At 49.4% G+C, this 15,896-nt stretch overlaps 1 protein-coding gene across 1 annotated transcript; it reads right to left on the bottom strand.

The window, feature by feature from the left end:
• Positions 1 to 1,514: 1,514 nt before the first annotated feature.
• On the bottom strand, positions 1,515 to 12,262 carry LOC143373184 (uncharacterized). The gene is made up of 10 exons (XM_076820173.1): positions 10,461 to 12,262; positions 9,474 to 9,527; positions 9,100 to 9,366; positions 8,947 to 9,015; positions 8,795 to 8,863; positions 8,533 to 8,652; positions 8,394 to 8,459; positions 8,250 to 8,318; positions 7,781 to 7,954; positions 1,515 to 2,063 (listed from the first exon to the last, which is right to left on the bottom strand). The coding sequence occupies exons 1-10, from the start codon at positions 12,108 to 12,110 to the stop codon at positions 2,037 to 2,039; spliced, it is 2,565 nt and encodes an 854-aa protein (XP_076676288.1). The 5' UTR covers positions 12,111 to 12,262; the 3' UTR covers positions 1,515 to 2,036.
• Between the last annotated feature and the right edge of the window lie 3,634 nt (positions 12,263 to 15,896).

Raw genomic sequence — 15,896 nt, 5'->3', positions numbered from 1 at the left:
GAAAACTTGAAAAATTCAAAGACATCTGCATCTTTATTCAAAAAAATTGATCGAAGAAAATTGTTTTTGTTACTTAGAAATAAATTCCTAAAGACGCGGTATTTCTTGGTACTTGCCTGTCCGCTTAATCTCAGTGATGAATGAATGTCATGGGGGTGAACGATTAAATTCGTGAGTCTTCACTTTCTTAATATTTATTGATATTCGTGACAACTACAGGCATTATCCATAAATCTATTCTCACCAATCATCGTCTCTCTCGCCCAGCTATGAACAATTTTTTTTTCTCTTTTCGGCGCAGTGTCCTATTAATAAAATAATCTCAGCAAACAGCTTGTCCTTTGACTCGATCCCTGACCTAAAACCTCTCTAATGCCCATAAACGGACAAGTGCCTACGCGACCTCGCAACAATGTTATTAATTCGTTGCGTAAACTCTCGCAACCTCCCTTTACGTAATTATTACACAGATCCATTAAAGGAAATGGAGCACCTCAGCCTCTTCGACCAGCCCAGAACATTTCTCCGGCAAGGAAGTGAACGCGTCCGGAAACTTAATTAACGTGCTAAGTAGGGAAAAGGACCAGCGCTCTCTGCACGCTACGATTACCGATTACACGCGAACGTTTCTTGTCGGTCACCTTTCAATAAATCGAGCGCCGCCGCTGCAGGTAACAATGCACGAACGGAGAACGATCTGCGGCAGGCGTGGAGTAAAAGTCCTTCGGATCGTTCCGTTGCGTAACGCGAACTTGTGAAATTTCCGGATGAAAGGGCACACAGTCCAAGACCTTAAACTCTGCAGCTGCTGTTCACGCTTCAGCTTCTTGGAAAATTGATTCAGGCAGATGCGGAACTGACTCTAACGTGGAACCGTGGAAACACGATGGACATAGACGAATTCTCTGCGCGACTGCTGGCTATCAGATACTTCTGAAAAACCTTCAACGACATTCGATTCTAGAGACGCTGAGAGCTTAACGCGATTCAAGTGATCCATAGTTAATTACGCGGTGCGCGTACTCCATTTCTAATAGAAGAAAAATTAGGATTAAACGTTTCTAATTTTAGAGACTAATTACGGTTTAAGAGGTTTCCAGATCGCATTAAATCGACGATTTTATGGGGGTAAGGACTATAGTTTCACGTAATTTCCCGATATGCAAGCAGAAACGCTTGTAATTAGCAGATACAGGATCTTCTACGTGCTGGAAACGATGCTTAAGGATCGAAAAAAAAAAACTTGCGGCGTTTACTTTCTCCGCGATTATCGCCGTAATTATTAGCCCTCCTTTTGCCTCTCCCACAGCTGTTTAGCGTGCACACTTTCAACAAAGTGGAATTCGATCAGCGCACACCTAGAACGTTGAATTTAAAATTCCTGATTAGGATCTCGACTGAATGGAAATCAATTGGCCTGCGAAGAATAACTTATCGAGCACAGGAAAGATCACACTCATCGGCGCTAGAAAGCATTAAGCTAGAACTCAAACTTTTATTCTGATACCATATCGACACGAATAGAAACACAAAGGTCTACTTCGTTATTAAAAAATTCTCGGATTAATCGCAGACGTTGCCACATTGCGTACAAACAGTTCAAACGTGGCTCAATTAAAAGCACAGGCCCCACAATTACAGCTACACACACGATCGATCAGAACGTGTGATTATTCCATTCAATTGAGTGACTTTTGTCAGAGGCTATCGGTGACAAAAAAGAACCGGCTCTATTACTACTTTACCAGATTTGCATACACCTTTGTTTACCAGTTGCTGAAACTAGATCACTAGACAGTGGTAAGCGGAGCACTGTGGATTTCAAAACGACTGAACTTTTTGTCCAGACGCATCAGAGATTCTCGGCCTCCAGAGGATCCATAGATCATCCATCGAGGATTAATGTCCCGCGGATCTTGCCGCAGGCTGGCGGAGGCCGCGTGTCTTCGTGTTCCATTTTCTTCCGCGCGATTGCAGCCGGGGATTCATGCTTATGCGTCGATTACAAGGCTAATTAGCCGCGCCGATGAAAGTGTTTAGCACCTTCCTCCCTGGCAATTAGGCTGAAAAAGAAATCGGTCGGCGATCAGAGAAGACGATGATGGTTGTTAATGAGGCGGAAGAGAGGCTAGAGGTCGAGGATGTGAAAGGTGAGGAGGCATCCCTTGTTCCTTCCTCGCTCAGAACGGGGGCTCGGCAAAAAGGTGAAATAATAAACTGTCGCGGCTGAAAGCAGCGTATCATCGACTTAGCCACGTTCGATTTCTCTCATGGCCACTGACTCGCTGCTCCAATTATTATAAATTATCCACTGACACCTTAGTGTAAAGCGAACAAAGTGCGTGACGCTTTTTTCTCTCCACCGCATACCAAAGAACCAGTGTGTTATCGATGTCACAAAAGCCAGCCACAGTGTTATGAATTATTAACGGGGACTGTCGAACGAATCGATCCTCAATCTTGCAATTTCATCTGCGGCTTCGCACGAGCCTTGTCTCTGCGCGTACCAAGATGAACTAAAAATACTACGGTGCAAACAGGAGCATATCGTGGCTGTTACTGAATAAAACATCTCCACGAGTAGCTCGAATGGAAAGCTGAGGTCTCTCCACGGTTCTGCATGGACCACTGCGATGTCGGCTACGAAACGCAGGATGCAGATACAGCTTCCTCTCGCGAATAGCCCAGGACGACCAGCTTTTTCTCCGACACTGCGAAACGACGGTCAGCAAAATCTCCGGATCATAAATAATCGTCGAGGCGAAATCGGAAACGAGTGACAGACGAGGCATCGATCGCATCCTCCGCGACTAATCTGTGCCCCATTGGCTTTCCTCCGCGGTGTCAAAGGAGTTGCGCGATCGAAAAGGTACGAGCGGGAACTAGGAGAGTAGAAATGTTGCAAATGCGGTCCAAGGGTCAGAGAACGTCCTACCAGAGGCAAAAAAGGCCGACTTTCTTTTGAGAATGGAAAGTGAATGGCCTTCGAAACCAGCGTACGATCTCCCAGTTACATTATTATGTAAAAAAAAAAAAACAAGGAAAACGACCGTCCACTTATCTAGCCCGATATAGAACGCTTTATATCGTTATCCTTGGCTCGCAATCCACTTAACTCTTGGGCAAACGACGTTTACGAGCAATCCTCAATGGTAATCCGAAGACAAAGGAGCTCACAACCCATTCAAAATCAAAATATTGATTATAGCAGCGGGGATACGATCTAGCAATGATCTCGGGAGTCGTAAGATCATCGCGCGGGGAATAAAACAGAATTGCGAGAGTGGTTCCAAGAACCGTGAGTGGATTAAACGTGGAATTGCGCAATTGGTTTAATACACTGTGCGTTTAATACCCGCTCTATTTTATTCCCTCGGGTAGTTAAAAGATCTCTATCCAACTGGCGTCGAGAGCACGGCATCGCGATAACGGCTAATCGTTGTAGGTTTCTATCATTAACAAAACAATGCGCATAACGTGGCTGCTCGCGAGCTTTTCAGCGGTTTCGATGGCTACTCCCGACGTCTTCCGCGATAATTTCGCACGCTCGATCGCGAGGTACGCTTGAAACGAAACCGGGGAAACGCGAGGATCGACAGCAGAATTCCTCGATCCCGTAAATCGAGCTGAGAAGGCGTTGCCGGGCGATTCGACGGTACCGCCGTGACTTTCACGCTTCGATAACGATACTGCCAAGTGTACGGGCGGGTAAGGCCAGAATGCGTTTTACGTGGGTGGGTGGCAGGAAGGAGCGGAAAGAGCGCGATCTTCCGTGGTTATTCATAGGTCGAACGGTGAAACGTGCTTTCACCTTGCAATCACAGAAGCAGGATCGTTAAAAGGATTCGAGGAGGGTGCAGCTTGTGCTGAGAGGGTGAAATTATAATGGAATAAAGTAAACTATAACATCATTCAATACAGAGTTGAGTAGAAAAAATTTCAGCTGCAGAGCCAATTTGATACGGAATTAATAGCGTTTAATTAGCAGTTATCGGAGGTAATGGCCTCGGTGATCCGATGCAATAACAGAATGCTTTGGATCTACTCTACTAAGTAATTTACAAGATCGAAGTTTCCCGGTTGTAAACTACTTCCCGATATTCTCATAACCGTCGAGTTACACCGTTATCGGTGGATTGGTATGCGCCATTAAGGGGGCATGCTCAGTCAGGAGGCCGAAAAGAGGGTGGTCTTTGGAAATTTTTTACTCCAAAGCTATAACACATTTCTCAAAAAATCTTTTTTCCTTTTAGAGATTGCATCTAGTACTGTGCGTCGTAATTTTTTTATTTAAAATTTTTTAACAATAACTATGTTATTGTACAAGACTCAAAGATTCTCTCTAAAATAAAAGGCTTCTGCGGTGACCACTGCTGCTTGAAAGTCGAGCATCTAAATTAAAAAATTCCAAAGAATTTACTTATTATATTATATTATCTAGTATTTGAACGAAGGTTTTTTCGAAATATTGATTTGGGAAAAAATGGCTGATGTTTAAAGTAAAAGTTTCAATTTTTATCATAAATCTTGCCTGATTTTCGTCAATTAAAAGAAAACTAAGCATCGGATAAAAAAAACCTTCGTTCAAATACTAGATAATATAATATAATAAGTAAATTCTTTTGAATTTTTTATTTTAGATGCTCGACTTTCGAGCAACAGTGGTCACCGCAGAAGCCTTTTTTTAGAGAACCTTCGCGTGATAGACAATAACTCAGTTATTGATAAATATTTTTAAATAAAAAAATTACGATGCACTGTACTAGATGGAACCCTTAAAAGGAAAAAAGATTTTTTGAGGAATGTGTTGTAGCTTTTGAGTAAAAAATTTCCAAAGACCACCCTTTTTCTCGGCCTCCTGACTGAGCATGACCCCTTAAAATGGAACAGCTGATAAGCCGTGTCTGAATGAATTCAACGTGCAACGGTCATGAGAACCGTGAAACACCTGGCGATAACGCGATGCGTGTCACGAACTCGTATCCACGGGGAAAAAAGTCAGCGTAACGTGTGACGACAAAGCGGTGTCCCTTAAGCAGTCCTCATTCTTTTGACCAGTAACATGCCGCCTCGATTTATGGCGTCTGCGTCGCCTGCTGAGCGACATTGATTAAGAAAAAAAAGCGCCTTAGAGCGCGATTTTAATTCACGGCGCCGCGCGGATTAGACGTAATCGAGGTGAAATCGAGAGGTGCATCTATTAATCGATCCTACGGGCTGATGCAACGCGGCCGCTGTACGAGGAACGTTTCGAAATACGCGTCGATCCGTCGAATCAACGCACCTATTCGCCCACGCTGTTGCTACCACTAAAATATCGGGAATAAATTATACTTGCGAGGAGTGCATCGTTAAATTTCGCGCTGGGTGGTCTGCGATGGAAATTTCAGGCGCTGTCACATTTTTTGTGGACAGTTCAATGCTTGTGGGGATTTTTCGGAGTGTACCTCTGTGGGGGATGTTTCAATTGAGGCTAAAGGGGTCAGAAGAAGAAAGGAACAGATAGAGCAGTTCAAGAAATGTTGAGAAGCGGGTGGTTGATTCCTCGACTCCTTTCTTCTCAATTCGACAGCAAGCGATTCTCTTCCGCAGCGAGACGAAGAGACACAAAACGATTGCTCGTTATCGAGAATGATAACGAACGAGATGCGATCTCCATTTGGAGTCGCGCGCCCCGGCGTGCTTCCACCTGCCCGCGATGAAGCAGTTTAATCGAATTTAACGAGCTCCGTAGGCGGTGAGAGTCTATCAACGAACGATCGGCTCCTTTATAGGAGAAACAACAACCGTTACGTCACGTGTGAAATTGCAGCGGTCTTGTCCGCGGGCGGAACGTCCGACTTTATTTTATCCCCGTCCCCGAATCACGTAATCCAACGATCCCGCAACGCGTCACGCACATTCGTGTGGTCCTGAACACGCGTGGCCAGTTACGGCTCGCCCGTTCTGCAGCATTTCGTGGAACACTCCCGAGCGACGAGGGATCCTCGATCACTTCCGCGGTAGAAAGCTTGGGATCGATCGTTCCTGGACGCGGAAAGTAGGTGGTTCTCGAAAGTCCGCTTTTTTTCCAGGCGTAAACTGTATCGCTGAAGGAATCTTTCTCTCTTCAGAGGCTACAGTCAACCTTACGCTACATATTTTATATGCTCGATTCTGTGCAGCCCCTTAAGGTAGCTAGCCTCAGGGAACAGAGATCTATGAATTGGGTGAAAAAAAAACACTTTGGTCCAGCGGGTGAAAGATCCAGCAAACCCGATCGACCTGATCCCTCTCTACCTACGATCTTTTTATGTTCTACTTATGTAACGTCACCTCAGGATTCCTCTTGTCGTGCCTTAATGATAAACGCGCGGCGTAACTTTTACGCAATCGGTCGACGATCTCACGGTTTGCTCTACCAATTAACGGATACCGCCTTCTTCGTGGCAACCCAATTTTTCTAGTTATCGGATATGGTATCGCTATGGGTATACCCGTAAGAACGCGTGACTGAGCGAAACAATCCGCGACACCTAGGGAAGACGTGTCTCTGTGGCAGGTAGAGTCGCAGCTGCGTTTCGATTATCGATTAACCGACAAAGTCCTTGCACGCGATTATCTTCTAGAAAAACAGCAATGTTTCGGAGGTCCATTTATTCAGCTACGGGGTCGAGAAAGAAATCGAGCTCGCGGTCGCGAAATGCAGCGGATATAGAGAAGCGATCGGCACGTACGCGGGCGTAACGAAGCCGAGATTGGAAGCGGGAGTTTCGGCGCAGCGCTTTGTCGTCGATAAAAGGACACGGGCGGGAAAAAAAGGCGGGGTACGTTTGATCAGCCGGAACGGGTCTATTTCGAATCAGGTCGAATTGAAAGTGAGCGCGCTCAATGACGTGTCCTGCATCCTTGGATTATCACGCGTCCGTAATGAATAATTACCCGGCTGCCCACGTAATACCAACGATTGTGCGATAACCGCTGCAATTATTCTGCGATAAGGAGGCCATCGACACCGACTAAAGATCCGTGGACAATCTGCTACGCAACTTAACCCCCTCGAGGGCAAGTCGACGGTAGACACAAAATCAAAAGGCACACAGGGCAACGCAGATCTTTATTACTCACAAATTACGTTTGTACAAAGAAAAAGTTTGGCTATCGCACTCTCTGAAAGGAACGAGGCAAGCGGACGTTACTAGCGAACCCGCGACGCTCGAGCACCCTCCGAGGGGGGTGGCTTTAAACTTTTCCAACTCTTTCTGCTCGAGACTCAATCAACATCCTAATTAAGCCCCCTAAGGCAAATTGCGTATCTCGACGAAAGAGCAACAGCTCGATAGACAGGCGTGTCTTATCGGTTGCCATTCTGTTTGAGCCGCCGTGGCGGTGGACCCGTGCTCCCAGTACCGGACTGGCGAGGAGGAACCATGTAAGGGGATGGCGCCCCATAGGAGGGAGTTGATGGACCATAAGCAGGTGACGGTTGTTCAACGGAACTGCTCGCGGAGGCGCCCAAGAAACTCGAAAAGGCGCTTACTAGGGAGGCCACCACCTTTAGTATCGCGTTAAAAATGTCTTTGATCGAAGAACCAAGCAGGAGGAGTGGGTTAGCAGTTTCCGTGGACGTGGCGCCAGGCTGGAAAGTTGATAAGTACAGTGTAACAACAGAGAGAGAGAGATGGTGGCTCTATCCTTTCGACGCTAGGAAGGGGTGGCTTTGATTATTCAGTCGAGTAAGTGCGAAAAGAAGAGAGAGAAGAGAGAGAAGAGTGTATCGAATGGAGGGAAAACTACTCACGCTATAGTAAGAATCACCTCCTCCACCACCGTGGTCATTACCGTAGCTCGTAGGGGCTGCGTAGGAATCCTTTGCACCGCTGGAACCTGCGCTAGTTCCAGCGACAGATCCTGCGACCACTGCTTTCACGAGGCTCGTTATATCCGACTTCCCTTTGCCGTATGTGTTCGAGCTCTGGAACATGCCCAAGTGCAAGGATGGTTAAAGAAAGCGCTTGGAAGGCAGAGGGCTTCGCGCGTACAGTGGCTGACTTGATACTGGCTGAACTACTGAAGAATTCCTTCTCGGGAATTGGCTACGCGAAGCCCTCGAGGATCTTTCGACGGACCATCGTGCGATCAGATAATTTGTCAAATGAAAGGCAGAGCTCTGAAGCAATGGTACATTATACACGACACTGGTTTAATGGTGAAACGATCAATTTATTAGATAAGAACAACTGTTCGTTAACAGAGAGGTCGATGCGTACTTTGCTAAGACTAGAGACAACTCCAGCGATCAGCTTCGTCAGCATTGACATCTTCCCAGGCCCAGTGATCTGAAAGTAAGAGAGGTAATGTCAATTAAATTCGGCGTGGTGCTAGTTTTTAATAATGCGAATGATAACAATCACCTGGCTCAGAGGACTGCTTATGCTCTGTATCAAATCTTTAACATTCGATCCACCAGATCCTGGAGGCTGAAATTTACGGCGATCCCCTTTTCTATATTATATATAAAATGGCACCGCCGAGCAGAGGGTGTATATTTACCTGGCTGCTTTGATGACTCAGTGGAACGATGAGGGGACCGACGAGGGGCCCGATTAATGGCGCGGACAACTGGAGAATGGGTCTCAAAATCGCGGCCGAATCTCTCTGCCCCTCGGGACCCTGAAACAGATCTCCTTACTCTCTCTTATTCTATCTTTACCTTTCCCCGGTGCTCCACTTGTCGCTCAATCTACCCCCGGCTTCTACTAACGAAACAAAAACTTTCTCTTCAGGGGATTCCCGAAGAGACTTGGCAACTCACTCCGCTCAATTGCAGCAGGACCGGTACCAAAATTCCAGGGATGTCGAGTCCCTCCGTCTCTCCATCCCCCTAAAAGCACGAATGATTTCCCTTCACGAACAATTTCTCGCGCTCGCGTTCATCTGAACTGTTCGTAACAGGTAAAGATCTACCTCTGAGAGATCCTGGAGAATCGGCACAGCTGCCTCGACCACCTCGGCGATGTCGGTGTCGGACTCGGGCTAAGAGAAAATCCAGCCGTTTTCATTCGAACGAGGGAAGATTACGCGAGCTTATATTTCCGAGCGTTGCATCGACATTCTTACGTCACTGAGATCCTCCAAGATCGGCCCGACTAGTTGAAGCAAGCCGATTATAGCTTTGATGGAGCCACCCTCGTCGTCGTCGTCGTCGTCGTAATCCGAATCGCTCTCGCTGGAGGAGCTCTCGTCCGAGGCCTTACTATTCCCACCCTCGTTACTCTCCACATCATCATCACCGTTACTGTCATTCTCGCCACTGTCATTCTCGCCGCTGTCGTTCTCCGCGCTGTCGTTCTCGCTGCCGTTGTCATTGTCCTCGTCATCGTCGTCCTATAAATTCGAGTAGCCCCTATTAAACCAATATGGCGGCCCACGAAACACCCCAGCGTTCCGAAACCGAACACCCCCAAGGGAAAGATGAAGGAAAGCGAACGTACCTCGAACTCTTGCTTCTGAGACGTCTCGTTACGTCTTCCTTGCCTGAACGACGACTGAAATACAACGAATCGACGTGAATAAAGTTTCCCTCGCGGTTCGACTCGATCGAGCAACCGGCAATAACCGCGCGGCGTGCTTCGCGAACGGAACGATCGCGTCGATCTACAATGCCAGCTACCGACGCAAATGACAATAACGGTACTCGCGTTTCTCGGGTAATTTATCACGCTTTGATAACCGCCGAAGAAACCGTGTCGTTCCTCTTTCGCTGGCCACACGCGACTTACGTAACCCTCCCCGATCCAGCGGGCCCGAGAACAGGGGGACAGCATATTCTTTCGTTTCGTGGGTCGAGGATTGCGTAAATAACGGAACGCCGATGGATCCACGGGTCAAACGGAGGATGTGGTATGCATAATTAATGAAAAGACATTATGCTGTATGTGTCAGATCGTTCCTTGAACCCTGGATGATCCTTCCTCTAGGTGCACGCGAGTTCGACAGCTCAGTGAGCTCTATTACGCAACGCGCGCTTTCGGTTTTATTGGCTTACGTGGCCGACGAACGGAGTGGGAGCTCCAAATATCACCGGCACTTCGCGCTTTTGTTCGTTCGCAGATTGGGTTGTGTCCGGAGTAATTGCCGCGAGAACGACGCCGCTTGGATGTTGCGACATCCTCGTCCTATCCGCTGAAATGTATCTGGGCCGCGATAATTTATTCGCTGCCGCTCGACACGCGTTTTTTTCAAAGGGAAGAGTTCAAGCAGCAGGAGAAACGGGGCTCGCGCTAAGCAAACGTGTCAATTGCTTTTAATCGCACCCGTTTACGTGCGCCTTTCACCACTTTAATTAGCTTAAATCGCAGTTTCCGTTCGACTCTTTTTTCCCCCTGCACGTCAGTTTGACGCGTGCGTTCCTTTCTCCGCTATAATCGCCGTGCAATTTGCTGATCTCTGCCTCTGCCCCAGCCTACTTATCCTCGAATCCTCCCTGGAAGCGAACTTACCGGCCTCTCGGTGGAGACTTGAGTCCCGAAAGGTGTTTGGAAGGTTTGAGGCCTCAGCGGAGGAGGTGTGAGGTCCATGGCCAGGCTACTGTTCCTCCTCAGAGCAGTGAACATCTTCAAAAACTGTGCAATCGGCGAGGTCTTCTTGGTGGCGGTCTTCTGGGTGGCGGGCTTCTGGGTGGCGGGCTTCTGGGTGGCGGTCTTCTGCTTCTTCGAGCGCTGCTTGCTAGAGCTGTCCTTCTTCTTCTCCTGATTCTTCCTGCTCCCCTTTCTCGTGTCGCTCAAAGACTCCGTCACCTGGCTGCCGTCATCGAACACCACGTTGATCTGGCCCGACTCGTTCGTCACGGTGTAATTGGTGTCGAAGTACGGTGGAAACTCGACCAGCGGATTCCTGGTCGGCGCCACGAAGTACTTGTCCTTCTCCGCCCTCTCTGTCACCGCCTCGCCAGAGTTCTCTCGCGTGATCGTGATCACTGCTTCGAAGGGCAGCTTAAACAGCGGCGTCAACGGGCCCGTGGAGTTCCTGTGGCTCGCCACCTCGACGCTCCTCACGGGCAGCGGGATCTCGTCGTTGAAAATCAACGGCCTGTGCGTGGTGAACGTGATGTCGTGCGGCAGCACGCCCAGGTTCCCCGAGAGGTTCCTCTCGACCCCGTCGAAGAAGTACCTCGTGGCGAACGGGTCAGTTGGGAACTTGAGGCTGTCCGTGGTTGTGACGGGGAGGTAAGCCCTCGAGGGAGTCGAGATCGTGTTCGCGTTCCGAAAGATATCGTTGTTTAGGTTCAGCACAGGCCCGAAATCGGGGATCGGGGGGACGAAAAGTCGTTGGTTGTTCAGCTTCAAGGAGCTCGGTACATCGAAGGTGTTCTTGAACTCCTGCTCCTTGGTTCTTGGTCGCGGGATGTTGATGTTCGCCGTTATCTCCAGGGGACTCTGAACGGTGGTCTGCAGGATCCCCAAGTTTGCAAAGCTCGAGTGGAGCTGTAGATTATCGAGAAGGCTGCTCGTGGTCAGGCCACTGGTCCTCAGGGTTGGCGTGTTCGTAGTGGCGATCAGTATCTCCTTCGGCAGAGGGAGATTCATGTTTCTCTGGGGGATCCTGAGATTCTCCGAGTGCCGATTATTATTTCCCGATGGTCTGACGGCGCCAGGGTTCTGAGCACGCTCGTAGTTCCTCCCGCCGCCGAGATTTCGAACGTTCTCCGCGTACCTCGGGTTCTCGAAGTTTTTCGAGACCGCGAAGGTCCGTATGTTCCCCGGTTGCCTGGCGCCGCCCATGCTCCTGAACACAGAGGCCTTGCTATTCTGTGATTGTTCGACGGTTTCTGGGCTCCTGATGTTGCCAGAAATCTTCGGCGCTGATTCCTTCACCGTGGTGAGCGTGATGTTGATTTTAGACGCCATCAGGCCCATCACGTACTTGGCCCACGCCACCAGATCGTCCTTCGACGCGATCTTCAATGGCAACTGGATCTCCAGGATCTTCGGCACGTTGGAGAATCCGCCCGAAGCTTCCTCGGGGGATCGCTTCGCGGGAGGTGCGGGCATTGAAATCACCAAGTGCGTCGCGAGCAGCGCGAGCAGTGGATAGTACCTCGACGCTCTTCTCCACAGTAGGAAGAACATTCTGAATGCTTCACTTCCCTTTAAAAAAAAACCGCAGGAATTCTCTGTGAACGATAAGGAAAGTACGGGCACTGGTTCTCAATCGTTCAACGTCCACGCGAATTCGTACAACGAGGCCCGACACGCTGGCGTCATTTCCGCGATCAACGCACCATGCAACCGCGGTTTATCGATCACTGGGTGGCCCCCAGAAATCACGGATTCAAAATTCCCGTCGCGGGCTCCCCATGTCGACGCGGGGGGACAGTCGAGTGGTCGTAACGGAGACTGAGAGGACAAAAGGGAAAACCGGATCGCGGTGTCACGATAGGGAAACTGAAGTGATGCGTCGGGAAAATGGTCGTTTTATAGGCGGACGGCGAATCGATCGCCCCTTTCTTTCCTGATCGTGGAAGCGTGCACTTTTCCATACGGCCTCCGTGACGATCGGGATATTGGCATTCCTAATGACAGTGCACGGAACGAACTCACTTCCGTCGTTGCGCTCGCGGTAATTGCCCGTGGGTGGACGCGAAACGCGGCTGACGACAGGCTTTCGAAACGCGGGGGATGGCCTGATCTGGGAGATATGTGGAAACGGTCCTGGAGTAACCGTCGTCGACGATGCAATCGCTCCCCCCGATTTACTATTCGGCCGTCGCGACGATGGTAAAGCCCGTGCGAGCAGGAGCAACGCGAGAATCGCTACTTTCTACGCGCAGCTGGCCAGCCTTTCATTACCCTGGATATCGTTGATGGTGGAAAATCCCAGTTGCAGGAGGAAGTGAAATAATGCTGCAATATAATCGCTTTCCTTTTGGATTCCTTGGTCTCCGGGTATCGATTTGGTCGCCAGTTAGTCGTCGCGGTTTCCCCGCTGCTTCGCGACAGCCCGAGTGCTACTGTAGGGATGTTAGGTGATCAGGGCAGGAGTAAACTGCACACTCGTGGAAAAGTAAAGAAAAGCTTATTTATTACAAAGAACAGTTTCAAGCGACGATGCCTCTCGTTCGACGGACTCTGCAGGACTGACTTCATCCATTCTTATCCTGCGCTCCCCGAGATTCACACTTACAACGCACACTCTGGACACGCGCTCGGGTCACCCAAACTCTCCGCATGCATTCGACGAAACCATTCAAACCTCACACCCCTGACGCATTCGATACTCTACTATAAACATCCGCTCTCGATCCCAATCGCTCTGGCCCAAACATACTTTGTCAATCGAACAGTCTTCGCACTCCCACGCTACTAACGGCGATGCTTAGGGAGACACAGGTGAATCGAGCCAAGCAAACTCTTTCTGGCGACCGTGATCGCGCTCTTGACATTTCCAGCGGTTAACAATGCGCTCGTTGAACGATCCGCCGCTACGATCGCTCGCCGTTTCCAGTAAGGAACAAAGCAAGGACAAGTTTAGCGCGCTCCCACGCCGATGAAAGTTACCACGCTGGTTCGCCGGTGTTTATTAAGTCAATTATGCGCGCCGTTCAGTCAAATTAGACGTCTCGCTTGAGTTGCACTCGATACTCCTTCGAGCCACCGCGCTCAAGCTCGTTTCGACTCGGTCTCGCTGACGTCCAAAGCAGTATCGCGTACAACCATCTCTGCTGTCCATAACGAAGCCGTTCCCATCAACGTTCTACTCATCGTGAAAACCATCCGAGTCGTTAACACATTTCAGCGCGTACAACTTTGCCTAGCGAAACGCAAAAGAAAAAGAGGCGGCAGGACAGCTGGATGCTAAGTGATTACGCAAACGGCTCGTGAGAATCCGAGATCTCGGGGATTAGTCGACAGCCAGAGCGAGGAAACGGGTCGGAGGTTCGATTACGGTATCTCCGCGGATCATCCTCGGCCGAACAGGTTTCGCAAGCTGTGGCGGTCTCCAGCCGCTTTACAACGGGCGCCGTTAGATCGGTTTACTGACCAGCCTCAAGCGGCTTTATCGCGCCATAACGATCGCACTAGATGCCGGTCGAGCACCTTTTATGGTACAGATCCTTTCAAGGTCGCGTTACCCGATAGAATTTCAATTACCACGGCGCGACTGGCGATCCCGCCGATCTCTGTTCAACGAGCGCCGCTCGAGAGAAACGGAGTCGGGCCCATTCTTGCTCGTGCAACGCGTGTTACGCCACGGCGAACGCATTCGCGATAATTCGCACCGGCCAGGCGTGCCTCGTTCTTGCAGCAGCCGCGAGCGTTCATTGATCGACGCTCTGCTAGCTGTTCAGCCTACCAGCGAAATGTATTCGATAGTCAGCCCCGGGAATGATTAAGGGATGAAGGGGTTGTTAAGCGGAGGATGCTTCAGAATTAAATCTGTACTCGACGAGAAACGAATGACACAACGTTAGACGTGCTCTGTCGGATTTCAGATTCTGTGGAAAGTGAGTTGAAGGATTTATGGACTCGAGTAGGTAGGGACTTTCGTAGGTTACGCGATGGTTGCGCAATTTGCATAAGTTGGCCACGATTCGATGAAACGAGCAGACACGGAGAGGTAGGAAACGTTATCGTGCTTGATGAAGGAAGGTGCCTGCTCGACGAAGGGAATCTTCTTTGCAAGGACAACGGGTCGGGTTTCGTGAATCTCCATACGAGATCGACGATCTACGGCTATTTTTTAGGGGATCTCGAGCATCCTTGCGCTGATCATTCATTGGAATTCTAAACGAGGCACGGAGCAGGTACTTGATATTTTTCTCTTCCAGCCTGCTGTATGATATTTCCTCATGAATTAAGTATTCTTATATCCGTATTAGGTAGCGGAGGAATTTATGAGACACAGCGTCCCGCGGCTACGGTTACTTTTCCTGCTCGCCGCTGGTTAACCCGCGTTCCTCTCGCAGAGTCCATCCGTGCTTTCCGTTATCCTCGCGTCTCAAGCCATAAACTGGGCTTCCGAAAAAAAAATATCTCTACGACCAATAAGTGTCTGAACGAGATAAGCAGCTGTTTTGCAACTTCCTGCGTCCAGATCGATCTGGATGCAAAGTTAATCAAGCTGAGCCGTGCTCGCGCACGGAAAACGCGTGTGGGAAAGCAGGAGAATTATAAAAAGTCATGGAAAGCGAGGAGAATGTGTTCGTCGATGGTTGGAACGACTGAGTCGACGTATTGCGAGCGACAGGGCCAGAAATTCGACTTGGAATCGAGGTCCAGGGAACAGGTGAGACCCTTCCTCTCCTCCTCGCGGAGGGCCCTGCGAACCTCGTGGTTTCCATCTCGAATTTCGCGTGTCTCTCTTCTGTCGTTCGTGCAAACTGCCAAGATGCCGATGGCCTTTCACTTCTTCTTTTCGGCGGCGTTACGAAAGCCCGCGAAATCGGCCAGAAAGGCGCGATTAAACGGACCTTCTCCTGAAGAGGTGCCACTCGAAAATTCGCGTGCGTGAGTCACTCGCGAGACGAGGTACTCGATCGCACGAGAGAAAGGGTGAGTCCGGGGGATTCAGAGGGAACGTGCGATTATCGTAAACGGTAATAACAACGCCGTGTCCTTCCTATTTCGTACTGTACACAAGCGAACGACGCGACGTTGTAACGATGTAACGACAACGACGATTAGCTGGCTTTCGCGATCGCGAAATCATCCAGTTAGCCTCTGATAAATATAATTTTTAACGTCGTTGAGACGCTTCGCCGGGCACGCAGCAGGTCGGAGAGAAAAGGCTGCAACGCACCACGGTGACGAACTTTCTATTGCTCGAATAGGCAACCTGCGTCGGACCCTACGAGGACGTTTGCCTCTGTGCATCGTCTCGCGTGGTCATTAACGTGGTGGTCACTTAATCGAGCG

This window comes from Andrena cerasifolii, chromosome 9, assembly GCF_050908995.1.
Source record: "Andrena cerasifolii isolate SP2316 chromosome 9, iyAndCera1_principal, whole genome shotgun sequence".
NCBI classification, from domain to species: domain Eukaryota; kingdom Metazoa; phylum Arthropoda; class Insecta; order Hymenoptera; family Andrenidae; genus Andrena; species Andrena cerasifolii.
The sequence above is the reverse complement of the archived record's forward strand: the minus strand, read 5'-3'. Positions and strand labels throughout refer to the sequence as shown.

What these genes read in the sequence shown, in the direction of transcription:
- LOC143373184 (XM_076820173.1), bottom strand. Translation starts at nt 12,110, where the DNA reads ATGTTCTTCCTACTGTGGAGAAGAGCGTCGAGGTACTATCCACTGCTC. An exon ending in TAAGCAGTCCTCTGAGCCAG is followed by an intron (nt 8,319 to 8,393) that starts GTGATTGTTATC and finishes TCTTACTTTCAG; the next exon opens with ATCACTGGGCCTGGGAAGAT. An exon ending in GAGGTGATTCTTACTATAGC is followed by an intron (nt 2,064 to 7,780) that starts GTGAGTAGTTTT and finishes TTTCTTTTTCAG; the next exon opens with CCTAATTGCCAGGGAGGAAG.